The sequence below is a fragment of the Motacilla alba genome, chromosome 3, assembly GCF_015832195.1.
Source record: "Motacilla alba alba isolate MOTALB_02 chromosome 3, Motacilla_alba_V1.0_pri, whole genome shotgun sequence".
Lineage (NCBI taxonomy): Eukaryota > Metazoa > Chordata > Aves > Passeriformes > Motacillidae > Motacilla > Motacilla alba.
Window position 1 is genome coordinate 78,312,910 of NC_052018.1, and position 26,617 is coordinate 78,339,526.

At 38.3% G+C, this 26,617-nt stretch overlaps 1 protein-coding gene across 2 annotated transcripts in view; it reads left to right on the forward strand.

Moving 5' to 3' along the window:
* Positions 1–406: 406 nt before the first annotated feature.
* The window catches only part of RMDN2 (regulator of microtubule dynamics 2), a 46,718-nt gene continuing 20,507 nt past the window's right edge, over positions 407–26,617 (forward strand). The window contains exons 1-7 of one of the 2 annotated variants that reach the window (XM_038132498.1): positions 407–560; positions 1,050–1,516; positions 7,789–7,984; positions 9,002–9,104; positions 12,868–12,928; positions 24,072–24,147; positions 25,812–25,889. In XM_038132498.1, the coding sequence (XP_037988426.1) occupies positions 1,062–1,516; positions 7,789–7,984; positions 9,002–9,104; positions 12,868–12,928; positions 24,072–24,147; positions 25,812–25,889 (969 nt within the window). In that variant the 5' untranslated portion in view covers positions 407–560; positions 1,050–1,061. The remainder of the gene's footprint in view (positions 561–1,049; positions 1,517–7,788; positions 7,985–9,001; positions 9,105–12,867; positions 12,929–24,071; positions 24,148–25,811; positions 25,890–26,617) is intronic. The other variant, XM_038132499.1, reaches the window with a different exon arrangement.

A 26,617-nucleotide genomic window follows, 5' to 3' on the forward strand; every position in this document is an offset into this window, starting at 1 on the left:
TAAATTCCTCCAGACTTTGGGCAATCTATAATGGACTTTGGTAAAATCAGCTTTGGGCCCTTAGACGGCTTAAATTGCAATGAGGCTTTTGTGCCGGGACTGCCCGTCTTCCTAGCAACTGGGAGGGGTTTCTCCGTGATTTTGCAGCTTCAGGTCTCCACCAATGCAGTGGAAACACAATTTCTCTGTGGCCTAGAAGTAGCAAAAGGTTAAATCGGTGAAATCGAGCGGCCACCAGACTGAGGACAGACACACGAACGGGTACATTGCTCTAGAAAGGCATATTTCGAGCCGCGTCCGTGGCAGGTGCAGCCGGCGTCCAGCAGCAGCAGCGCGGCCCACCGGGATTCCCAGCGCTGCGGGAATCCCTCCTCCAGCGGGCAGCGCGCGTCACCCGGGCGGCCCGGCCGGCGGTGCGGCCCAGGCCCGGCCCCCTCGATCCGGGTATCGCCGCCCCGGGGCGGCTCCGCCACCGCCCCCTGTGCCGCGGCGGGAGAGCTGCGGGCTCCGGGCCGGACGCGCTGCTGCTCCCGGCTTGGCCCGGCCCGGCCCGGCCGTACGTACGTACTGGGGGCGGCGCTGGGCTCGGGGCCGGCGCTGCCGGGGCGGCTGGGGCCGGGGCTGGGGCGGCTGCGGGGTGGGCAGGAGGTGAGCGCGGATCTCCGGCAGCCCTCGGCGCGGTGGGGCTGGGGGACCGGCGTGACGCCCCTCCGGGCGACGCTCCGGCCTGACAGCTGGGTTTCCGCCTCTCTGCAGTGGCGGAAAATCCGATTATATGAGTTTCTCGCATTAAAACAAAAAAATCCCGAGATGCCGGGACGGTTAAGAGTGAAGGCTGCGAGCCTGCCCACGTGCCAGCGCCCCTCACACCCCCAAAACAACTTTGGTCTTGTTTTTGCTGCCTCGTTTTGCAGAACCTGCAAAAAGTGTAACTTTGTGTCTGCAGTTCTTCCTGCTTTATCCTTTCGTGGTTTCAGAGCAGAGCAAGTCGCTTGCGTAGAGCACTGGGAAACATCTTAAACTCTTTTATTGTTGTCTCACAATTCTAGGAGCGTGCAGAAATGTCTCCCTTCGAAAATAAAGGACTAATGCTGGGCATAATGGCAGGGACTGCTGGATTAAGCCTGGTGCTGGTTTGTTACCGCAAGATCCGAAAGCCTGGTGCAGCTGTGCGTATTCGTGCGTTCCAGGGTATAGGTAACAGAATTAATTCTGTGGGCTTGCCAAATGAGGCTCCCGATGAGCAAGGAGCAGTAATGGTTTTACATGGAAGGCAACTTCAGATACTAGAAAAGTTGAATGGCCTGCTACTAAGCGTGGAGGAACTGAAGAGAGAGGTGGAATTTCTGAAAGAAGCTATTCCAAAACTTGAAGAGCTTGTTCGAAATGAGCTTCAGGGAAAGGGTGATGTTCAGAGAGTTAGCCCATCACACAGAGCAGCAAGGCGGAGAAAAGCAGAGACGGCTCCTAGTGCAAGAGAAACTACCAGCTCTGAGGAGGCAGAAAGTGAAGGAGGGTGAGTTAATACAAATCTGTATATTCTACTGTACACATGCAGTGCAAGTTGCATCATTACCTATATGAAACTGTAAACAGGAGCCGTTTAAAAGTTTTATATAGATTTTATACTTCGGGAAAAAATAATTACAAATGTTCAGATTAACAGTTTTTAGATCGGAGGAGACTCTTGGTGACCATCTCTGAGTCTACACTATGGCTGAAGTTGGCCTAATGCCAAGCATAATACAGATTCTTTTTACGAGTGTGTTTGGTAACCCTGATGCAGTATTGCTACATAGCTATGCAATGAGAGGCAAAGTTCAGAATAATGGTGTAATTTTAAAAGTCTTCTAGTGCAAAGTGTCTTTGACAGAGTTTGTTCGAACTGTACAAATGCTCATGTGCTTTTCCTGATAATTGTTTTTTATCAGCCTCACAGATGAGTTATTACCGTGTTCTGCCTAGAGGTATTGCATACTATGGAAGCTACATCTGAGCAGAACCTCTGCACAAGTGGCAATGTTTATGTATATGAGCTGTTGTATACACTCTTTGGTGGCTCAAAAAGTGACCATGAGGAATTTAGAGTACTGACTCAGTCAGGTAGAAAGTTCCTAGTTTTGATCACATCCTGTAGTCACGTTATAGTTAATGGGGTCTTTTTTTCTCATGAGTTGAGGAACACACTGGGGGATGATGGGTACCAGGAGTCCAGGAGAGGCACTGTATTTTTGTCTTGACATTAATCTCCTGTAATTACAACTTTGTTTTGGTGTAATCAGATTAGATACTTACATGCAATTTACTAATACTATGTTTGTAGCAACTGAGTTTTTTGAGCTACTTCTCAGCGTCTTACACGTCTGTGTAGGCAGCATTATGTCTGTAAATTGCCCATCTTATGTCACCTTTTCTCTTTAAAATATTTTAACTAACTGTAATATTCTGGAGACAGCTAACATGCTGCATATTAATGGAATTCTATATTTAACAGTTTCTCCACATTCGTTTTCAGTTCCTGTGAGCAGAATTTCTTTCTGTGTTACATCCCAGCCCACATGGTTCACAAGTCTTATATTTTGATACCTTATTTTAAGACTTGTCAATTCTATTATGAACCAGTTCTTTATTTTAAGTATTCAGGGTTGGCATAAATATTCAACTGCAGTCCTCCTTCATCTGGTGTGGAAACATCTTGGTTCTTTTAGTTTCTTAGAGTATTTCATCCCTTGGTTGGTTTGCATAGGCCTTCATGTTATGATTGAAATATTCAGAGATGCAGATAAGGCAAAGGGACCAGTTTATGAATTACCAGGTCCACAGATGCAATGGAGGGGTTATTCCACACATAGCATTTGAGAAAATCCTGGTTTTTGATCAGGAGTGATGTGTTGCTGTTTGAAAACAAGCCAAGGAAACTCGTGTGTTCAGGTTCTTCTGTGTGACGAAGCTGATGCAGTGATCCAATACAAGTGATTATAGTGTGCAAGAGCATTGAGTGTGTCCTTAAGAGAGGCCTTCTCTGACAAGTATTTGTGTACTGTCAGAAGCAAGGAAGATAATTCAAGGTTACAGTTAGCATTAGTCATTTGGCTATGTTCTTTCCCAATGCTGTTTTTCAGTCCCTTATGAAAAGAGGTGGGCTTTTTTCCTATTAACACCTTGTACTTGATGTGTTTGTTTTTCATATCTTCTCTAAATTTGAGATAATTTGATTTCATTTAAGTAAATAGTATTTTTTTTTCTTCTTCTTGCAAATAGATTGTTAATCCTAATGTGTACAGTTGTAATACATATAACTTTTTCCAAGGTGTTCTGTAATTTTAATGACTGGTGCATGGCCAGGAGGGTCAATAGGAACACTTGGGTTCTTTCTAGTTACTCTACATCACTACTTCATGTGCTGTAGGCATTACACCACGTGCATTGTTTTATATTCTTCTGTGGCTAATTCCACACATAATGGTGCATTCAGGTGCTTGGTTTTGCACTACAGAAAAAAAATTGCTCTGTGTTACTGATAAAATATTTTTTCACCTTTCTGTACTCTCATCTAAAGTGTTTCACTGCCTCAGCAGTAATTTCATGATCTAGAAGATAGAATTTTGCTTGAGTTAAGCACTTCTGTTTTTAATTGACAAATGGGTAGATGCTGGGAATTGACAGATAAACTAATCTGAAGAGTTTTATGGATTTGTGCTGGATGACTACATTGGTTTCAGGTTTGTACACTTCTTCCAGAAAAGCTTTTAGTACTACCTATTTTTTTCATTAAATATTGGAAGCTGACAGTCTCTGATAAGGCCCTCACTCCTTTGATCTGCTCTGGGCATATTCTCAATGTCACTGTTGGTATTCAACACTTTGGGAAGAGAAGTTTTCTGTTTTGCCTTTCAAAAATTATGTATTTCTTTAAGTGGAGAAATGTCACATGTGTTTTAATAAATGACCTATATTTTTACATAATGACAGTCTGAATGGAAGGTGCACTGAATGGTTGAGACATTAAATGGTGAAGTCTGTGGTTTCTAGTCTGTGCTTCTCTGTATTCTATTTTTTTAAAATTTGTTTCAGTATCAGTAATGTCCTAGTGAAAACTTCAATGTTTAGCCTTTGAGAATGTGTAATAAGCACTGATTTATTTACAAATACAATAAATTGTGTCTAGATGATCACCTGGAATGGAGCATGTCAACGAATTCTCCTCTTTGTGATTTTCAAGCTGTTTCCTCCCTGATATGGCAGTGATGAACCCTGGACATCAGTGCCATTTTGGAGCCCGTCTTCAGCTGGCCCAGCATCCAAGCTCTTCAGATTGCATTTGGCATCAGACACCAGAAAGATTCACTGCAGTAAATTCTTTTCTGACAGATGCTCTATTTATAATTTTTCCTTGAAATAGTTTAGTCAACAGGAAAAGAAATTTCCCTTGCCTGCTTCTGAGTATCATTTCACTTAGCATTTTCTAATTTATTTTGCTGTTCATTTATTTTAAATGCAACCCAACCTTCAGTTGGCTTAAGAATCCAGTTTGCCAAACTTTTCCTTGAAAGCCACTTATCATTACTGATGGATATGCACTTTGCTGAATCATACAGTGCAAATTTGATCCAGATCCATCTGTGGCATAAAATCACCTTTCTGTGGAATTGGCCGGAGCAGATGAGAGGGTGTTCGTGTCAGCTTGTGTTTTTCTCCTAAGTTGGCAGGGAGATGACAGATGATATTTGATCTGTGTAAAAGCTGAAGTGTTGTGAACAAATGATACCTGGTTAGGCCCAGTGTCTGCCAATTTACAGACACCCCGACACAGTTTTTGAACCACCCAACTGTGTTTATACCGCAGGGGTGTTTTATACCCTGTAGCTTGTTTTAATCCCGTACTAGGTGCTGGGATTTACTGAACTGCTTAGCCACGGTGGGGTGAGTCTCCAGCACGCTTTCCATTTGTCCTTTGAACTTTGAACAGTTCGTTGTGATACAACTGAGTCCTGTTGGTTGATCGTTGCTCCTCACGTTCTTATCACTGTTTCTCTCTTTTATTTAAAATCTATTGGTAATAAAGGTGAAAACAAGTTGGCACTGACTCTGGATATTTTTTAAACATTCTTCAGTTTTTTCAAATATTGATCAATGTGTTTATCACTTGTTAATCACTTTTCTGTTTATCATCTGATAAAACCTCTTGCAGGAAAATACCAGGTAAAATTGCAGATTTCAGTTGTATGGAATATTTGTAAAACAAACAATAATGACTATTCCTTGTTTTCTGTTTATGTCTTTTTTGGAGTAGTGTTATCAGACCTTAAGGTCCTGGAGTTTTTAAACTGTGTTAAGAAGAATCTCCACTTCTGTTTGTGTCAGTACTGATTTCAGTGCTTTAGAATGCATAGATATATAAGACTGTTAGCTGCTTTGTTGAAGGCAGATATTGCCCAACAAGTTATTTGAAATTTATGGTGTTCTAATAAATGTTTAAGAGGGTCTGTTCCACATTGAAATACTTTGAGGGTTCATAAAGCAGGTAAATAGAGGAGCTAGAGGAGAATTTGCAAGTACAGTGGAGGTGAGAGGGAATGGGTAAGACATGACCCTGCTGTCTCTGCTGTTTTGTAATTAACTCCTTATGGGTTCACATGGTCTGTTAGAGACCTACTTCACACTTTTTCTATGAGTCTCCCAATAAATATATGACTTACCTGATGTCATGTGAATTTGATGTTTGGCCTCAATTTGATGTTTTGTCATGACATTTGATATAGTGTTGCTAGAAATCTCTGCTGGGCTTGTTTGGACTGACAGCCCAATGGGCATAGGTGTGAACCCAACCTTGTATTTGTCATCCAGCCATTATATTTTTGCTGGAAGAATAGCATTTTCTAATAATAATTTTTATCTGTTATCTAACATGGGAACAGTAGTGATCATAAAAATTTTAGCAGATGTTTATACAGCATAGGTAAAGAATACAACACCAACACTGACTTCTAAACACTGATTCCTGACTTTCATATCTACCTGATTAGGTGGCATTTGATGCAGTGCCCAAATTCCTATAACTAAGGAAGTAGTAGTCTTTACTACTTAGTTGTTGCTCTTTTATATTATCTAGTGCCCTTATTTTAGGTTAGGAATTGCCCAGATCCTCAGTGCATTTATCTTTTAATTAGGGGGAAGCATCTAAACCATGTGAGGAAAGATACTTTCCAAGCATACTTCACATCACAAACTTTTGTATTGGACCTAAAAGACTGTCCCACTCCTCAGGAACTCCCTTATACATTTGGTTAAATGCAGCCATCATATATATCTGCCCACTTCAAAATTACTATTAAAGAACAATATGCTGTGTTTTTAAACATGCTTCAGGAAATGAAAATAAATGTTCAGTGACTGAATATAGTCTCTGCAAGATACAGCATAGGATGTGTCATCAACTTCAGCATCATCAAGATTTTGTAAAACAAATCTGGAGAAACATAGGAAGTTTCCCATCTCTGTTCTGCTCAATGATATTTTTCAGTTTGAACATGTACGCATGGTCTGTGTATATATTGTTTTGTCCAAATGTATTTTTGTCTCCTCTTTCTGGTGTCACTGGGTTAATTTTGCAGCAAAACTGTCATGCCACATCTAGCACTTGTGTAGCTTCATAGGCATTTGTACGTGTTCATTTACAGGCTGGAAGTGTATCTGCTCTGATACACTCATCTGTTCTGAAAGCAACATATTGGAAACAGAATATTTGAAAGCCATGATTTATAACCTTCATTTTGACTGCTAGCATTCTGTCCTGATTATATTTCTGAAAAAAAGAAATAAATTTTTTAATATTCTGACTGTTATGGTCTACTCCGATTATTCAGTTACTTAATGTGTATAGTACATTCCATGCTTTTCATGGTTACTCATAGTAACCATTTAGAAAATCTCTGAACCTGGCAGCTGCTAGGTTTACATTATTACTTCTCCCCAGAACAATATTTTCAAAAGTGGAAATGCAGAAGATGAGGCTGCTCTGTCCATTTTTAGTACATAAGCAAAAGGCTGCTTTTTAAAAACAAAGCTATCAGCTGCTCCTCTTATAAATTGGAGTACCCTAATGTATTCTCAGCACTTTGGACAGTAAGGCCACCTGCTTATCTCTGTGTGATATTTATGCTTTTGCAAATATTTCTTTGCCCTTGACCGCCTTGTGCTTAGTACTTGTGCACTAAGCATCATGAATCAATATAAGCTCTTTTCCAGTTTCAGATACTCTGAACTTCAGAATGCTCAGAAGAAATAAGGAATTTATAACAATGGTGTTGATTTTATTGGCTTGTATTTAGATCTTAAAAGTGTTTAAGAAAATATTGTATAACTGATTGTTATAGCTCTCATATTTTGGTTAGTAAGCTCATTCCTTGTTCAAAAAATAGGGAAATTGAGGTGAAGAGTTGAAGAGGCCTATTCAGGGTTACAGAGCATGTCTTAAAACACATTAATGATTTCAAGTGTTACGCATATGAAACACAAGGCTACATGTGTTTCTAATATGTATCTGCATTTTTTTCATGGAGTATTAGGCAGCAGTATAATTACTTACCTGTTATGTTTGGAATATGACTGTGCTATCCCTTTGAAGATAGAGGTTTTGTAATAATAACAATGAGCTTGATATCATTAATAAAAAATTCTTTAAAGTTGGATAACTGGGATACATTGTACTCTGAAATTTTTGATTTTTAATTTAACAATGCCTTTTTTTTTAAGAAAAAAAATGGTTATTATTTTCTGTGATTTTAGTTACCTTACCGCTCATACTGATTCTGAAGGAGACTCCGAGGAAGAAAAGAGATGTATGAAATCACCTGATGCCATGGTGAAATCGGAAGAAGATGAAGACTTACTTAACTTTTTACAGCAGGTGGACAATTTGCACAAGGGTTCAGAGGTTGATAAAAAGGAGGGCTTCAGACTGCTGCTTGAGAAAGATGACAAGGTATTATGGGTAAACTTAATATTATGTTACTATTAATTTATACTTTACACTGCTTTTGATAACTAAATACAAGCTTTAAAATGCACGTAGGATTGGACTATGAAATTTCAAGCATGTTTTTAAAATACAGTCCAAAAGCAGTATTACCAAGTGGTGTCAATATTCATGTTGTATGGACATAGGAGTTCTACTATTTTTTATCCCATTTTAATTCAATGACTTTGAGGCTTTGTTTGACATAGGAGCTCTTCCATAAAACAAAGAAAAATCATGGGCTTTTTTCAATGTAAGTTGTACTTACTTCTGCTGGTTTTGGAATAGTCTGTGTGAGAAAATCCTGTAGAATTAAGTAGTAACCAGGCCTACTGTTCTCAATCTGTGAGCATCTAGTCTGCTCATACCTTTCTAATACCATTCATGTGAATTTTTCCTTTGGCTTTACTGGGCCCATATGTAACTCCAGATAAAATATAAAGGTGGTTTGATGTGCAGTGCTCAATTCAGTGTACCATTTTATTCTGGTTTGGCAAACATTAGTTCTGACTGTATTTTCATCTGAATATTGGAATACCAAGGAAGGTAAATGAGATATTGTGAGTGAGTGGATTCTTACAGCTTCCCTAAAGAAAATACACATACCTTTGTTCAGGGATATTTTCATGTTGTGCTTTGCTGGATTACCTTGTAAATATTTTATATGTAATATAAAATGTATTTTATATATTATATATAAATATGTTTATATTAAAAGAAGTTTAAACTGATTTATAAAATTAACCCTCTTTAGACAGTCTAGGGTGTTTCCAAAAGCTGTATTCTCTTTTGTCCATGGAAGATTGGTCAATTGGTTTTCACATGAACTAAAAGTAGTATGTAGAAGGATGGAAAATTTACAAAAAATTATGCCATCTTCTGATTACTTGCTTTAAGCATGTTATTAATTTTAAACATTGTGAAAGTAAACTGTTTAAATCACATTCTGCTCAGTTTAATTATGTAGCTCTCCTCTACTTTCAGTACGAAAACTGTGTGGACTTTCTTTGGAGGCTTGCACGTGCTTATGGAGATCTGTTTGAGATGACTACTGATGCTGAGGAGAAGAGGAAATATGTAGCTGATGGTAAGAGGAAAAATGTTTATGAACAATGCCATATGAATGTAGTGAAACATGCGTTGAGCTTTGGTCAAGTTTTCCAATATAAGGAACTTGCAATCCAATAGATGGGAGCATTTGAACTGTAATGATAATATAATGTGCAGTAAACCAGCACAGTTTGCAACTTCAGTTCATTCTTTCCTCAATGAGAGATCCAAAATCAGTGGCAGAGAAGTATAGTGGGTATAATTGGAGGCTGTTATCTCTGTAGATTGCCTTAAAATCCTATATTTTGTTGAGAAACAGATGGATACAGAATGTGAAAACTCCCTGATGTTGTTAGCACAGTTTCTTAATTACATCTTTGGGAGAGCAAGAGGAATAAATAAATGCTGAGGCTGGGTCAAGGTTTGTTTTTCTGCTTTCCTGTGGTCAGGGAGCACTCCTTCATATCAGCAGTCTCTTTTGTGGTGATGGTGGGGATGAAACTCTGTGAATGTGGAGGAACTGTTGACCAGAAACAGAAGTGGCATGTGACAATTTATGTTGCTTCCAGGCATCTCTCCCCATGTGTCCTGTTTGACAATTTAATCTCTACAGTATTTTAATTTTCTTCATCATAGCACTTTTTGGTAGCTTTTAAAATCATTGCCCTTTTTTTCTGGATGGATATTGGCTAGAGGAACAGTTTGTTTCCCTTTTTTTTTTTGGCCTTCTTTTTATTACATTAAAACCTACATCTTCTCTATACTGTGTCACTCTCCTCCAGTCAAGGCACTGTTTTTAAAATAATCTTTTTTGCCTTTATCTCAGTGTACTTCTCCCTTTCGTCTCTCCATTGCCCCTTACTTTTTTGCTGCACCAAATCTGGTTTTGTAAGTGTAACGCAAGTTTGGGTTATTTTGTCTTTTGTGACACCTCTCATTGACTTTTTGTTGTGTTGGCAGTGACAGTGTCACTGACAAAGCAGTTTCAGCTGCACTTTGTCATCCTTAAAGGCAGCGTGATGCCTTCATGCGTTTGTAACATATTCCACAGTCAACCTCAGTTTGTTCAAGGTCTTTCCTTTTTCCAATCCTTTTGTCATCTAAATATTCCTGAAGACTTGCATTGTTCTAGCAACTTAATTGATACTGTCTTTGCTTTAGTAGCAATTTGACTTTGTACATAAATCCTACAGTGCAGTGTGGATTATGACACAAAGTAAATGAAAACAGTAAACTCTGTTGCTGGATCTTTTGCTTTTACCAGGACTTGAAGCTAGCCAGGATTGTGGGGGCACAATAAAGAATTTTTTCAAATGTATAATGTCAATAGGCAGAGTAGAAATAACATCAGCCCATCACAGGATGAGGGTGGTTGCCTCACAAATGGGGACATGGACAAGGCAGAGATGTTTAATGTGTTCTTTGCCTATTTTTAACATGGATGATGGAGCAAGGAGTTATCAGTGCCCTGAGCTGGAGTACCATGGCTGCAAGAATGATCAATTCCCAGTCAACCTGGAAATTGTGAAGGATCTGCTGCTTCTGCTGGATTGCTAAAAATCTGTGGGGCCTGATGAGATTCATCCAGCAATCCTCAAAGAACTAGTTGGTGTCATCTCAAAACCTCTCCTGATAATTTTTGAGCGGTCTTGGGAATCTAGAGAGGTCCAGCTGACCCTGGCAACTATAAATCTGTCAGACTTACTTCAGTGCCTGGTGAAGTTATGGAGCAGGCTATTCTGGGAGGTATAGAAATACATCTGGAGGACAATGGTCATTGGTTGCAGCCAGCACAGCTTCATGAGAGGAAAGTCCTGCTTATCAAACCTGAATTCCTTTTATGACAAAGTACCCCACCTAGCTGATCAAGGGGAACCAGTTGATATAATGTTTTTGAATATCAGTAAAGCTTTAGGTACTGTCTCTTACAGGATCTTTCTGGACAAAATATCCAGCACACAGCTGGATAAACACATCATGGGATAGGTGAGCAACTGGCTCAGGGGCCAGGCACAAAGGGTTACAGTCAATGGGGTAACATCAGACTGGGGACCCCTCACTAGGGGGGTTCCACAAGGCTCCATTCTCGGCCCTGTGCTCTTCAGCATCTTCATAAATGACTTGGACATGGGACTGGAAGGGATACAGAGCAAGTTCACAGAGGAGATCTTGACAAATCAGAGCACTGGGCAATCACCAACTGTATGAAGTTCAACAAGGGAAAGTGTCGGATTCTGTACCTGGGATGGGACAACCCTGGATGTATGGACTGGCTGGGGAATGACATGCTGGGAAGCAGCATCATGGGTCCTGGTCAGTGGCAAGTTGAATATGAGTCAGCAGTGCCCTGGCAGCCTGGAGGGCTAACTGTGTCCTGGGGGGCATCAGGCACAATATCACCAGCCAGGCAGGGGGGGAAATTGTCCCGCTCTGCTCTGAACTGGGGCGGCCTCACCTTGAGTGCTGGGGGCAGTTTTGGGTGCCATAATGTAAAAAAGACATTGAACTATTGGGGAGCATACAAAGGAGGGCCACGAGGACAGTGAAGGGCCTTGTTGGGAAGCCGCGTGAGGAGCAGCTGAGGTCACTTGGTCTGTTCAGTTTGAAGGAGAGGAGACTGAGGGGAAACCTCATTGCAGCTACAACTTCCTCATTAGGGGAAGAGGAGGGGCAGACACTGATCTCTGTGGTGCCAGTGAAAGGACCCAAGGGAATGGACTGAAGTTGTGTTAGGGAGGTTTAGGATGGATATTAGGAAAAGGTTATTCACTGGAATGTGGCTGGGCACTGGAACAGCTCCCCAGGGAAGTGGTCACAGCACCAGCCTGACAGAGCTCCAAATACATTTGGACAATATTGTCAGGCACATGGTGTGACTCTTTGGGGTGGTCTTGTGCAAGCCAGGAATTGGATTCAATGATCTTTGTAGGTCTTTTCCAATTCAGCAGATTCTGTGATTCTGTAACTGCATGTAACCTCAGCTGATGAATGATAGCAAAAGACAGGGAGAGATAAAGAATGATGGAATGAAAGGGAGTCTTAGGTGTTGAGTAAGCAGCCTAGTTTGATTCATTCTCATGAGTGGGGGTGGCGGCTGCCTTTTTCATCTCAGTTTTTGGAAGTGCTGCAGAGGGCTTGAGACTGCAGGAGAGCTGGCAGTAGTTTCATGGTTATTTTTCATTCCACTGGGTAGGCGGACTGTGTATGCTATTCTTTGTTTTTATGAAGTTAACTTACAATACAAAAATGTCAGTGCAACTTAATTGGTTGCAGCTGAGACTCTGCAAACAGCTAGCATCTCATCTGAACTTCTTACTGGGGGCGTGGGTTTGATCAAATCACCTACTGTCATCTTTATTCAGTTAAAAGTGGAACTCAAGGGAAGGCTTTGTGCTAGAAAGGAACTTCAACCAGTTTATTCCTTTACCCAAGGCATTGAAACGGCTTTGCTGGTTCTTCTGACAGGTGCTTGTCTGACTTGCTTTTAAGGCTCTTCAGTCTTGCCGACGTGACAGCCTCCTTTGGCAGTCCAGTCCAATCCTTCCCTGATTTAACTGCATCTGAACTGGATTTTAAAGGAAAACACTAAAATTGCATGTATAGTTTATATATACTTATTTGTAAGTGTATGACTATGTAAATGAAGTAAAGCCAGGATGTTATGTTGTTGTCTAAATGTTTCTAAGAACAGGAAGCAATTTCTTTGCTGCTAGAGTAAATCAGATTGCTTTGTTCTTGGGAGTCACCTAAAATGTGGAAGAGTACAATAAATCCTTTAATATATTGTACTCCATTTACAGGAAAGATTAAAGCTGAAAAAGCTATTCAGCTGGATGCTGGGAGTGCTGAGAGTCACCAGTGGTAAGTTTGAGAAAGTTTTTACCAACTTGTGTACATTTATTAAGTTCAAGAAAAAGAAAAAAAAAACAGTCTGACATCAGTTTCATAAATTAGTCATTAATATTTTTTCATAGTTTTATGAAATTCAGTTATCACCAGTTGCTGCTAAAAATTACATTGAAATATTCTGTGAAGCATTTACTATAGCATGTCAAACAACTCAATAACCATACTTCAGTAAGTACCAAGAAATGTACATAAGAGTATTTGCTTAAGCCACTATTTTGTTGCTCAGAGAAGCCATAGTTTTCCATTTGCTTTCCCTGGCAGCAATTCACAAAAGAATGTCATTTGATCCTCAATTTTGCCCTTTCCTTTTCTTGTAATAGTCTAAATTGTGATAATTAAAAATAGACGTAGAGGACTTTGGAAATTTGAATTAACTTCTCACTTTTTGTTTCATCATACAGTTTTTCTCCAAGCGTGACTTTTAGTTTAGTTTTGTAGACCTTGCCAGAACTAACAAACTCTGCAAATATAAATATTTTTTTATCAAATCAGCATTATCAGGTAAAAGATAATTCTGCTGAGTTCTAGCTGATAGTTCCTCACCTTAGTATTTTATTAGTAAATTTTAGTAAGCTCAATTTCCTCTCAATTTTGGTTTATACATTCTTCATTAATTTTGTCTTTGTACTTGTGGGATGGGATTTCACCAAACTTCTTCATACCTAAAACAAATACTTTTACCCCAGGCTCCTTTCACAATCTAAAGGAATCAGCCACTTCTGGAGTGCAGTTCACTGGAGTCAATTTTGCTCATTTAGTCTTGCATGAGGGTGAGATGAATTTCTCCTGGGGCTCAGTTGACAACATCTCCATTGCCAACAAAGGGAGCACGTGTCAGCTATCTCAGGTTTAGATACTTGATTAGTCACAGACATTGTCATTTAATTAGGTAATTCTCTGTCTTGCTTTCTCTCTTTCTGAAAACAATTTAAAGCCATTTCTGCTCTTTGCTTCACCACAGTCATGGCCACTTCTCAGGGTAATGCTGGTATACCCCTCTCAGCTAGAACTCTGTGTATGAACAACCACAAAATCACATTCAAGTATGAATCCTGCTCCTCCCTTCTTCCTCAGCCCCCAAGACTGACTTATAATATCCTAGTATAAATACAGCTTTACTGGCAGAAACTATGCTGATAAACCCTTACATATTGTGCAGGGAGATGTAGGTGGTCTGCTGGACTTCACATGTGAGATTCTGTCCTGGCAGGAATGTCTAGCAGGGGAAGAATTATGAGTGTAAGGAGATGTGTTCCAGAGGTTAGCTCAGAAAGGCGAACTGAGAGGTTTAAGAGGAAAATCTTATATTTTTTAAGCTACTGCATCTTGTAACAGGCAGTGGATTTCTGTATGGTTTGCAGTTTTCATCCTTCATGTATCTGGGTTGCAAGTGAACATGAGGTTTATATTACTGTTCAACTGATGTCTTTCTAAGAGGTATGGATAGACATTATAGATTAAAATAGTTCTCTGTAATTTTTTTTCGGAATATATTATCTGTTTGTCTTTATTTTCTGACATTTTTCTGACTTACTGCATGATTTTTAAAGTGTGATGTAAGTGTAATGGTTGTGTCAATCTAAATACGAGGCAGAATGGACTTCCCTGCTCCAGAGGAACATTAGTATATTCTTGTATAGCATAGCAATAGTTGTTCAATCTGTGGTCCCAATAGATATTTTTGTGCTGTGCTGCTACTTAACCAGTCGGACTTGTTTTGTAACTTATTTTTTAAACTTGTTTTATTCTATTTTATTCTTTATAAAGTTTAGTTGATTTCATGTTTATTTCTGACCATTTCTGAGGTTTGAGGCCATTTAGGTTTGTAAATGCATCCCCTCATGGATTAACATTTTATTTCAAAAGTGTTTTTTAAAATCATTAACTTAATTAATGAAATTATTGGAAGATAATGGACCCAGCACGAATCTTTGGGTGACACCTATAGTGATGCTCAGGTTCTCATGAACCTGGTTCTGCAACCATCTCTACAGGTGATTTAATCTAAATATTTCCATGGTTATGTTTTGAGGAACATCAGGTAGGACAAAGTCAAAGGCCACATAAACAAGGTGTATCTCATTTGTTGCATTCTTCTTACCCAGGCTTTTTTATCTTGCCAGAATTCTTTTTTTTACCCTGTTTTTTCACAAAAATCTTGTGTTAATTATTTTGTATGCTTATGCACTTGCAGAATAATTTATCGTGTATTGTCTTCAGGTTAGGCTGGTTTGCTTGTAACACTTCTCCTTCTCCCTGATAGCAGCTATGTTTGCCTTTTTGCTTGCTGTTGGGGCTTTCTGCATTACTCACAAGACTTCTGTAGTCAGCTCTGTGCCAGATCTATATTTTTTGACTGTGGCCTAATGCAAATTTTTCCAGTTTATCTAAACATTATTTCACATGTTAATCCCCATGAACAGGAAATAAGATTTTAGGGAATCTTCCCTGTAAAAACTGTTCTCCCAATGTTGTACACAAACAGAATTTTACCCGAGGTTATAAATAGAAAAGACTGTGTATAAACAGATAACGACGCAATACAATTAAGTTATTAATAAATAATATGTGAAAGTAATATGAAATCCATAGCTAATAAGAATATTTATAAGAGAGAAAACAACTGAAAAGAAAAAAATAGAACAAGTATTTATACTAAAAGATGCTAGGATCACTAGTGGGTGGTCAAGATCAGAGCTGAAGGGCAGTGCCCAGCTCCAGATGGACACCTGGATGTTCTGTCTCTGTCACATGTGCCTGCATGTGAGCAAGGGCCTGATCCTGTGCTTACAGGGGATGGAGAGTTGGAAGGCAGCATGAACCATTTGATGTGCCAGGATATTTGCGTGGCATGATAGATATCACACGGGACCTTTGGGGTCTCTACACTTCCAGGCCACCATCCAGAAGTGGTGAGAAACCCTAGGGCATCTCCAGTGGCAGTAGGCATCTGTGTCTGGGCAGGGAGTCCTGTGAATTGAACAGGCTCTCTGCTGGCTGTAACAGAGAGAAATGAGAAATGAGAAGCTCAGCATGAGTGCAAGGTCAGTGTGAAAGCAATGCTGTCTCAGACCAAAATCCTTCCTTTTCATCTCACCGCTAACATAACATTTTCCAAAGCTGTGCAAGGTAAATAATCCTAGCCTATGTAAGATGAGCCCATCTGTTTGTTGCATATAAGGCTATGTCAGTCTGTATCAGTTATTGATGACCAAGCTGGTTTTCTGACCTTGACTGAAGAAACTTTTTGTTGATTTCTTACTAATTTCTGAGGGGGTTTGATATTTCCAATCAGCACAACTGAGGTTTTCACTCACGTTTGGTATAGCTACTATCTATGTTGTCCACTCATACATTATTTCTAGTGTTCTCTTAAACTGTTTAATATATTATGGCTTACTAAGTGAGTGAGGATTAAATGATAGCCTATTCTTTTCCTGGTCCTGTACCTTGTTCTCTACTTACAGTTAACCCTTGTGGAGCAGGGGGGATATAAGTGAGGAAGAAATTAAATTCAGCCTCATTGGTTTCATCTTTTGCCGTTATTTCCTCATTACTAATTGTTCTGCACTTTCATTTCTGTTTTTTTTTCCTTCTGATGTATTTATAGAACCTCTTACCAATATCCCTAGCTTAGATGTGTACTCTTGTTTTTATTTTTAGAGTAAATTTCTTTTGGGTTTTAAGTTAATTAGGAATTCCTCAATGGAGCTGAATTGATCTAAAAATATTCCCTGCTATGACTAAAGGATCATTTGGAGTTGTGCTGTTGAATATTGTCTCTTACTAAATCTTCTATAGAAGTTTTTCTAATATTTAGAAATATTAGAAAAAGCCATTTTTTAACAATTTCTTTTATTTTCCATTAAAAATGTGCACTGTGCCTGTCATGCAGTGGTTAGGTCTGTGGACCCATTTGGAAGTTTCTTTTGGAAGCTGCTTGAAAATTATATTTACTGAATAAACAAGTTCTTGCGACACCTTGACACACATAATTGCCCTAGTGTAGACAGAGTTATACAAGGAAAAAGCATCCCTTTTCCAGAGCAGGTATTTTTCTGTTTTGTGGAACTGCTATAAGATGTCTGTGAGACAGAACACATTTTTTGTGTCCACCAACGGAATTTAGTGGAATGATTCCATGAGCAAATTTGCTAATATAGGCTTAGAGTTCAGCTGTATTGCCTTACTTTTGATATTTACTTCAGTTAAGAACAAAAAGATGCCATAATATCTTCTTAATGTATCACCTATATTTTTCTGTAAAATTGTATGATAAAATTATCAACTCTCCAACTGTTCAACTTACTGATTGGAATGCTGACAGTATTCAGCCTCAAATTAAATTTGAGGAAACTTACGCAGAACAAAGAAAGCAAAATATCTTGACTTAGTCAGTTGGTTTTGGTAATGAATTGCAGCTGCAAATAATTTTCATATCTGAATCCAGATTTTTGAAAACATGTGACAATACTTAATCTCGTAGTTGCCAATGAGATCAAAAACCTTCAGACTTTTTGAATGTTGACCTCTAAATAACTGAACACTGGAAACACTGGAAAGGAAAAAAACATAGCTTTATTATTTGTATGAACACCCTAAAGTAAGACAGAGTAAATATTCTAAGTGATTTGTGGCTTTGTTCAGCCAGTGTCAGTTTTTCAAGTTGTGGAGGAACTCGCATGCAAAAGTTATCATCAGCCATTGCAGGTCCTCTTATTTTTTCCAAGCCTCAAACAAATTCATTTTGTGGGTCAGTGATTCCCAAAGGACAGCTGTGAATCCTTGCAGCTCATCTTGGACATGGAGCATCTTTATCACCCAGATTTTAATTAGAAGTGTTATGTGAACAATTTGTAACTGTGCTACAGTTGCTTTATAGTTGTGCTGCTTTACAACTTTACAGTTACAGAAAACAAAATGTAGATGCATAAAAACAGTGCTTTTATTTAAAACTAAACATTTAAAATTTTTTTCTAAATTCTTTTGCAAAACTGAATTTTTATATTTATGGGAGGTTTGTTGTTGGTTTTACTTCAGGAGTTTGGGGAAGAGGTCTGGAAGGTTTCTCTGCTGTTGCACAGATCCCCACACTTCCTTTTTTGTTGAGGAGAACTTGTTACAGGCTTTGCAAAGTACTAAATGATTACTTTTACGGCAGATTTTCAGGACAATTACTTAAAAAGGTAATTCTTTGCATTGAGCTTTGGTTTGTTTGCCACAAACAAACTTGGTGCTGCTCTTGAGTTTGTGTTACTCTCTAGAAGTCACCTGTTGGTGGGAGTCATACAGCACGTCTCATTTATAGGTGCAAGTGAAGTTAGCAAGTGAAAACCCAGTAGCTGTAAGTGAAGACCCTTTCTGAACACACCTCCCCCCAAGAGTTTTCTCTGTCATGTGTATGAGTGTTCATCAGAAGCACAGATATTTTCAAAGCCCTGGGTTTTCCATGGAAGTGAGTTCCAGAGCTTAGGGACGGTCTCTCACTGGCAGGCAACACTACAGAAGAGTAGTACAGGTTGGTTCCATTGAGGACACAAATAGTCATTGTCATTTGGGTGTTTTGGTGATTTTACACAAACTTCCCACAGAAAAAGTGAACATTCCATCTCAGTAATAGAATTCTAACAGATAATTTGTCAGGTTTGTAAGATGTAATGGCATGAAAATAATTTTCCAGTGAAACAAAACTCTTCAAAATTTTGGAATATGTTGTAGGATATGGTCACGCTACCAAGAACTTTTAAAATTAAATTCTCAGCTGTTTCTAACTAAATGCTTGTTACCTTCTACCCTTAATTATCTCTTATTTAAACTTAGATGAGGCAGACAACTTGCAAGTGACAAGCGTCTGTTCCTATCATGCAGTTGGATTTTTCAGGAATTGGTAGTTTGTACAGAAATACAAAGTTTCCAGCTAGTAGTTGTTTGCCCTGTATTTGATTCATGGAAAGACCAAAGAAATTTTACAGCAATCTTTGTTCCTAATTATGTGTAATCTTAGTCAGTAATCTTTGAATTACGTTTTTTTTTTTTTTAAACAATTGAAAATTTCAAATTCAGAGTCCATTTCTCAAAAGCTGTAAGTTGTCCTGAAGTAAATGGATCAGTGAAACACTGCAGCATACTCATGCAAGTGCAAAGGTTTGATATGTGAAAAGATCTGCTTACTACAAGCTTTTTGCCAGAATGGTCACAGAGGAAATAATTCTGACAACCTAATGATGCGTATTACATTTCTGTCAAGGAGAATTGTTGTGTTACTGTCTCTGAAAACTGTTCTTTCACTCTGTTTCTACATTTGTGAAGACTATCTTGGTAATTTCTTCAAGATTGTATTTCGATCTGTAACAACTGTCTGTTATAAAAATAAAAGTTAAATTTCTGGAAGCAGGAATTTAACACAGTTGTGGGTTTCACAGCCTAAGGAATGCTGAACATGGCATCCACATGTTCTGCTAGTGAACTTCTGTGAATACACATTAACAGCAGCATTTTCCCTTGTTTTGGTATACTGCATGTGTTGCAATAAATAAAGCCAGAATTCTTAATGACCTTACCTTTGAGGTTTTTTTAAACCAAAGTAGGGGTTTGTTTCTCATGTTTTTGCAAGTGTTACTTATACAAATGTGTGCTACATCTGTTGTTTCCCTGGAGCTTAGCTTCAATGCTCTGGTGAATTTTTAATATGAAAAGGGTATTTTTGCCAGTTTCTACATTGTAGACTCAGTTATATTTCCAGAAAAGGGAAAGTGAAATTCAATCTCCATTAAGAAAAAAACCTCTGCAAACAAAAAAATCCCCTAAACACTTCACTTTGCACCTTGGCACATCTTGCTTGGTGTGTTGGCCATCTTAGACATTCTCAAGCACTGCTTCCGTATCCCCATGAGGATGATCATATACCAATACAAACCAATACTTTACCTTTCTGTGGAAACTTCCTGTCAGATGCATTTTTGTAGATTAAATTTCTTGGTACCAAAGTGATATAATATGAAGTGTGCGAAACTGGGATCTCAGGAAGGGCAGTGCAACAGGGATCATAATCAGTAATTTCAGTTGCAAAATATCCCTACTTAAAAATTGGTATCTCATTGAAATAATGTCAAAAAGAAATCCTGTGGGTCTCACTACATTGCAGAGACTGTCGGAATATATAAGTGGGTGAAACTGATGAGTGAGGGAGTTGGGGGCTAAAATGTAAAGTGGCGTGCACAGAACTGAGCCTTGCAGAGGTGGGGAGATGCAAGAACACATTTAGAACTGGAGTGGGAATGAACTTTCTTTTCACTGGGCCTCTTGTGTGCTGCCCACGCAGTAGCCTTTGTTCACACTACTTTACATGTTAAATATTTCTCAGATAAGGAGGAGGGAATGAAAAACAGTTATGAACCTCATGAATTAAACTTTGGTGGTGGTTAATGTCACAAACTCTCTTCCCATTTGCAAAGTCTTGTCAGATACAATTAAAAAAATTGATGTTTTCCTTTCCTATTGATACTGAGGTGCTAAAATGGAGATCTAGATTTCTAAATGTAACCTGTACCCACACATTTCCAAAGTCTATGTGACATAAAAGGTTTTTTTTAGATTTGGGATGTATGAAAGGGTATATAGGAGAGGAAGGAACAAGTCTGGGAAGGTGCATGTTATTTCTGGTTTTGACCACGTGAAATTTATCAGGGAAAAGATAAATAATGCCATATTTAAGTGCCCTAGTGTGGTTTAATCTTTATTTGAGACTTCAAAATCTTTTCTGTAAATCTGTCTCATGTAGGATAAGCTGTGGATGACAGAGTCTTAAGTGTAGGTGTCATTTTTGATATTAAAATTCAAATTGGCTTGATAAAATTATTGTATCAACCTGCTTCTCTTTTTTTGGCAATAGGTGAGATATGCCCCTTACAGTTTTCCCTGGCCCGAATACACATGTAACACCAGAAGGGAAAACATTAATTCACTTTGATTAGGACCTGCATGATGGCTGCATAGGTACTTGGCATCCATCTCTGTCAGCTAGAGTTTCTTGCAAGCCTGAGTTTCGCAACATCATTTGTAATGGAGGAACACGGTGTTCACCTATTATACTGAGTTTGTTTGATTGTGTTTATGCTTAATAAAGGTTTGCTAATTGTGGGGATTAATTGTATGCTGCTACACTGTGTCAGTAATTTTTCTTCCATCTGGGAATAACATTTTTTTACACCAACTGAAGTACTATGTCAGCCTTAATGAGGTAATTATTGTTGTGTTTATCTAGATGAATGTGTCTGGGGCTGTTTTTTTTTTTATATTACCCGGGAGTAACATCATCTCAGCAAAAAGGTCATTCCTGGCAGCTCTTTGCTGATACCATTTCCTCTTTATTTTTGTCCGTGAAAGTTCTGTAAGCAGTACTCTGATATTCAAAGGGTGTGAGGGAGGTAATGGCTGTGCAGAGAACCAGTATTGCTTGCACTTCTAACAGATGTGCTTTTTACCATTTCTTTAGAAATTTGCATGGTGTTGTGTGATCACCTTTTTAGTATTCCTCCTGTCACCACGAGATGGGGCAGGTGACCATGGCGTCCGGGGCCGTGGAAAGAACGACATGGAAAGACTGAGATGGAAGTGTTTCTCATTACTCCCTGCCTCATTTTCTTTGGTCATTTTCTTCACCATGAGATTGGTGAGGCGCTGGAACAGATTGCCCAGAGAATGGGCATCCCTGGAGATGTCCAAGGCCAGGCTGGATGGGGCTTTGAGCAACCTGGTCTAGTGGAAGGGGTCCCTGCCTATGGCAGGGCGTTTGAAACTCGATCTTTAAGGTCCCTTACAATGTAGACCATTCAATGATTAATATTACCCTTTGCACTATTGAAAATAAAAGTTTGCCTGGCATTTTAAACTCTTTGAAAATTATTTAAAATGTCTAAAAATTCTTCTCAGGAGAGAAAGAACACCTTTTTAAAACAAAACCATTTTTAAAACAACCCATTTTGTTTGGGGCATTTTTTAGAAATGAAATTAATATCCAAAATGCCATAGAATTTCAAAAATTCAATAATTACTTTTTATCAATTGGCTGTCTAGTCCATTTCAAAAGTATAAAATTTAAAAAACTAAACCAAACCAAATTTAAAAAAAACAATAAAGAAATGAAAGACATTTTTTTTGCCTTTGGAAAAATGATGGGTATTTAAAGTTAGTAGGTTAGCTTACTTTTAATTCAGTGAAAATTTCATTGGGATTTCCCACCCAAGAGATTTTAGCTGTAAGTAGAAGTTTTTCTTTGAACTAGTTTAAACTAAGGCCCTCTTTCTTGTCACGCACAGACAGGGAAATACTGCAAGATGCTGGATTAGCTTGTTCGCTTTTCATTGTTTTCTTTTGTAGCAGCAATCCGTTTAGCTATGGTATGCTGAGTTTATCTGATTAGCACTTAATGAGTGAAGGGAATAGGGGCAATGTTGCCTGAGTTACTTAACCCTAATAAAGTTTTCACTACCTCCCCCCTCTTTCTAAATACCTGAACTTTCCTCACCCCCACCGCTTGCCTTTTCCCTCAACTGCAGCTCGTTCCCATAGGAAATGCACTCCGGCTGCAGCTCTGTCAGTGCTAGTGCTGCCATTAGCTGGATTTTATCCAGTGCACGTTGGTCACAACAAACACCCTGCTCAACAGTGTTTGACAGTCTGTCTGGAGCTCTTACAAACTCAACTGCTTTTCTGCCGACTCTGTGCCTTACCTAGGAACACTTACTGGCCAAAAAACTACTGACCAAAATGACCTGTAGCATGGGCATATCTGTCTTAAAACCGTTAGGTATAACTAAGCAATAAAATAATTTATTGGGTTCTGTTAGCAATGACATTTTAATGAGGATTCACTGGAGCTTGAATAATTACATTATATAAAGAAATTCAAGAAAGCTGATGTTTAATAGTGCTTATAAAGTGTGTGCCATACAGATTGTGGTTTGTTGTCATAATTAACTCAGTAAGCTTCTTGCATAACTCATGTTTTCCTCTGGACTTCAACTTGATTTCCTTCTTTTAGGATTACTTTTTTTTGGTGTTGCATTGTAAAATATTTGATAAAAAAAGCAAAATTCTGAAAAATATTAGTAAAATAATCTACATGAGGTTTTGCTGCTTAACTATTTCTTTGGTGGTTCTATTAGTTTTATACAGAGGTGCAAAGTTGTCTTATTACCAATGGAAATAGGTGCAAGGAAAGTGTAATTGATACCAGTGCAAGAGATTCCTTATACAGAAAGGTTCTGTAACTGTTGAAGAAATAAGAAGAAAGCAATAGAAATTTAGGCGGAGCGTCAGTAAGATACTAGTGCTGCTTAGGAGGTCTGAATCTTTATAGGTTTACCTCTGAAAATATTTTCACTTATAACTGCTTAACAATACAAATATTTTATAGAAATTATCTCACATTTCTTTTACCACTCAGTATCCCCAATTTATGATAATCATAGTAATAATAATAGAAATAATAATGATCTATCTTTGCAATAGACATCTAGTAATAGCAGTAGTGATCCTGTTAGAGCAGAATGTGTATGTTTTCAAATTTTAAGGATACTAGAAGAATGTGAGAAGTGCAGGAATGCACTGGGATACTTGAGAAGGATAGGAGCTAACTGCGAATGTTTCTGAGGTGTGTACAGCTTCCTACTGGGCACACCCCAAGCATTTGCCTTCCTGGGTGAGTTTCTGCAGCTGGTGGTGCTCACGTTCCCAGTGAAGTGCAGAGCACAATGTGTTAAGGTAAACTGCTGCCAATAGTATAGCCAGTCTGGAAGTGTTGCACTCTGAACTAAATGGCTAAAATTTTGGAGAAGAAAGCCGTTTTTTCACTTAACTGACAGCCCAAATAGTGTCATTTAAACTTCTCCTTGTTTCCATTGTTTTGTTTTGGTTTGTGTTTTTGTCTGTTCCTGAATATGTATAGTTTATGCCAAACTTCCATCCAGCCATTCAGATGGAAAAATAAGAGTGTAAATGTGTGCATTAGGTATTGAAATATTTTGTAATTTGATTCAAAGGTTTATTTAAATCACAAAAAGTATGTGTGTGTGTTTTTCTTTTCCCCTCTCAGGTTTGCAATTATGTGTGGCTATATGTCTCAGTTTGAAAGTGTACAAAACAAAATCAGGAATGGTTATCTCTTTAAGGTATGTTTTTGTAGGATTTGGGATTGTTTTGTTTAAGCTATTCCTTTAAGTTATTTCATATATAGTGTCAAAGACAGGTTTTTTCCAACACAGTAATTCAGCCTCACAGGTCTATTTTGGTGCTGAAGTGAAATTGAAAAGGTTATTATTATGTATGAAAATAAATTATATGCTTGCAAAATATAAGAATTGAGGTAGGATTCTGGTAACAACATTAAGATTCCAGATTTCCTAGATTTCCAGATTTTCAAATGGGAGAGGAAAGGCAATAATGATTCTGTTTAGCAAATCAAAACATATGAAATAGCAAGCGATGAACTAACACAGTTCTGCAGTCATCCTTCATGTTGCCCTTAAGTAATGTTTGTTTTAACACTGTCCTTGCAAAGGTAATTGTGTTTTTTAGAGTTAGCTGTTTGTGTTACATGTGCTACTCTCCCCTCCTTGTCCTCAGCATTGCTTAGACACTTTCCATCCATGCCTCGCCCTCCAAGCTGGCGTCCCCCCTTTCTTGGTGACAGTGAAAGGCAACAGACATGTTCCAGTCCCTGGGATGGGCTCCTCTCACATCATGTCCGTGTTAGGACTTGGAGTGTGGCAGAGCTTTCCTGTGAGAGAGCATTAATTACATCTGAGCTGTGCCAAGCGAGCTAAGCCCCGAGCACTGGGACAAGCTGGGAACAAAGGGAAAATGACAAATAACACAAGTACTGCAGCTGTTCAAGGATGGAGTTTTCAAAGACTTTTAAAAGAGTCTCTGCAGTGTGAGCAGTAGCTGTTTCAGGGAAGTTTTGCTCCTCACAAGTAAATCCTGAAATCTGTTGATTTGGAAGAATAGTAGTATGAAAATACAGCTCCTCTCTGAATAGTTTGTGGATGTGATAATATAGTAGTCTCTTGTATATGTGTAAGTCAAATGCTTTTGTGACTGGCTTAATTAGAAGGATATGTGGGGGGAAAAAGAAATGTGTGAATGAAATTTATTTTGAGAGGCAAAAGGTAGAGCTGAAATATTTATTTTTTCTTCCAGCTCAGGTTGAGCAATAAGAGCTTTCTTTGGTAAATTAAAGAGAGAAATAAAAGTACTTATGACCTGAAATGAGATGATTTTGGAAGGACCTCATTAGATACTTTATAGGTTTTGTAGTTTCACTATAAACAGAACCATTTTATTTTCTGAATTTCACAATGTAATAACAGTTGGTTGTGTCAAGTACCATTTCATTGGGGCTGTCACATTCCAGGGTGGAAAGAACTATGCTTCAGTAATGGGTGCTGGCATGTAAGATCTGTTCAAGAGTAGTTGCTTCCTCACTGATTTGATCTGTGATAGTTTCCCAATACGAAATTTAAATGAAATTAATTTAATTGAAGTTGTTGCCTTTTTAAGACAAAAGCTCTTGAATTATTTGACTGAACTTTAGAGCTATTTAGTCATGTTCTAAATACAGCATGCCTTCTTGCATTGTGTGCAACGTTGCTAAATAATTTTGTGGTTTCCCTCCATGAGGAAAGGATTTGCTAGTTGAAGTTTTAGGTTGTTAGAAGACAATTGCAGCAGAAGAGAATTTCTGAATTTGTTTCTGACTTGCAGCAAACTACTTAGAATGTAAACACACTTGCCAAACAAACGTCTAAAGTGATACTAATTTTCTTTCCAATAGGAGCACCTAGACAAGGCAATTGAACTTAAGCCTCAAGATCCCTTTTTATATTACCTAAATGGAAGATGGTGCTATTCAGTAAGTTGTGTTTTATTTATCTAACATATGAATTGAGTATAATAAAAAATTGTAATTAAATAGTGGGACTTAAGACAAAGTAGATGTTTATTTAAGTAGATGTTTCGAGCTAATTTTGAGACATTTACACTTTCTGAGTTCAATACCAGATGTATGGATGCTCACAGCTGACCATTCCTACAATTTAATTAGGTACGCTGTGCTTGTATGTCTCTCCTTGTTCTGTTCAGGTTTTTTATCTGAATGAATGAATGAAAAGTAACTGATTTTTAGAAGGGAGGAAGGATGACCTCTTGAGTTTACTTCTTTGTTCTGCCATAAATTTTCTGGGTGGACGTGGGCTGGTAACATAGCCTTGTGGTAACTTTATTTCCCATCCATAACTTATGTTAAAGGCACTGACATGCTGTGGGAATATGTCTGTGGCAGCAAGGCTACCATACTGGCTTGGTAAATTCCAAGGGAATATCAAAAAAAATATTAATGCATAAAAATCTATAATTCACCATTGAGTTTTGCAAGAGATGTAGTTTGTGTCATACCAGTACAACAGGTTCTTTTAAAGATTGTCTTAGTTATATATTTTTATTTATATTTTATAAAGAGTATATTAGATTGTAATAGATTCTGTAGTGATAAGTACTCATATATGAAAAAATTAAAAAATTGGTTTACAAGATTAACTGTTAATTTTTTTAGAAAAATTGTGCTTGTGCTTTAATAAGAGA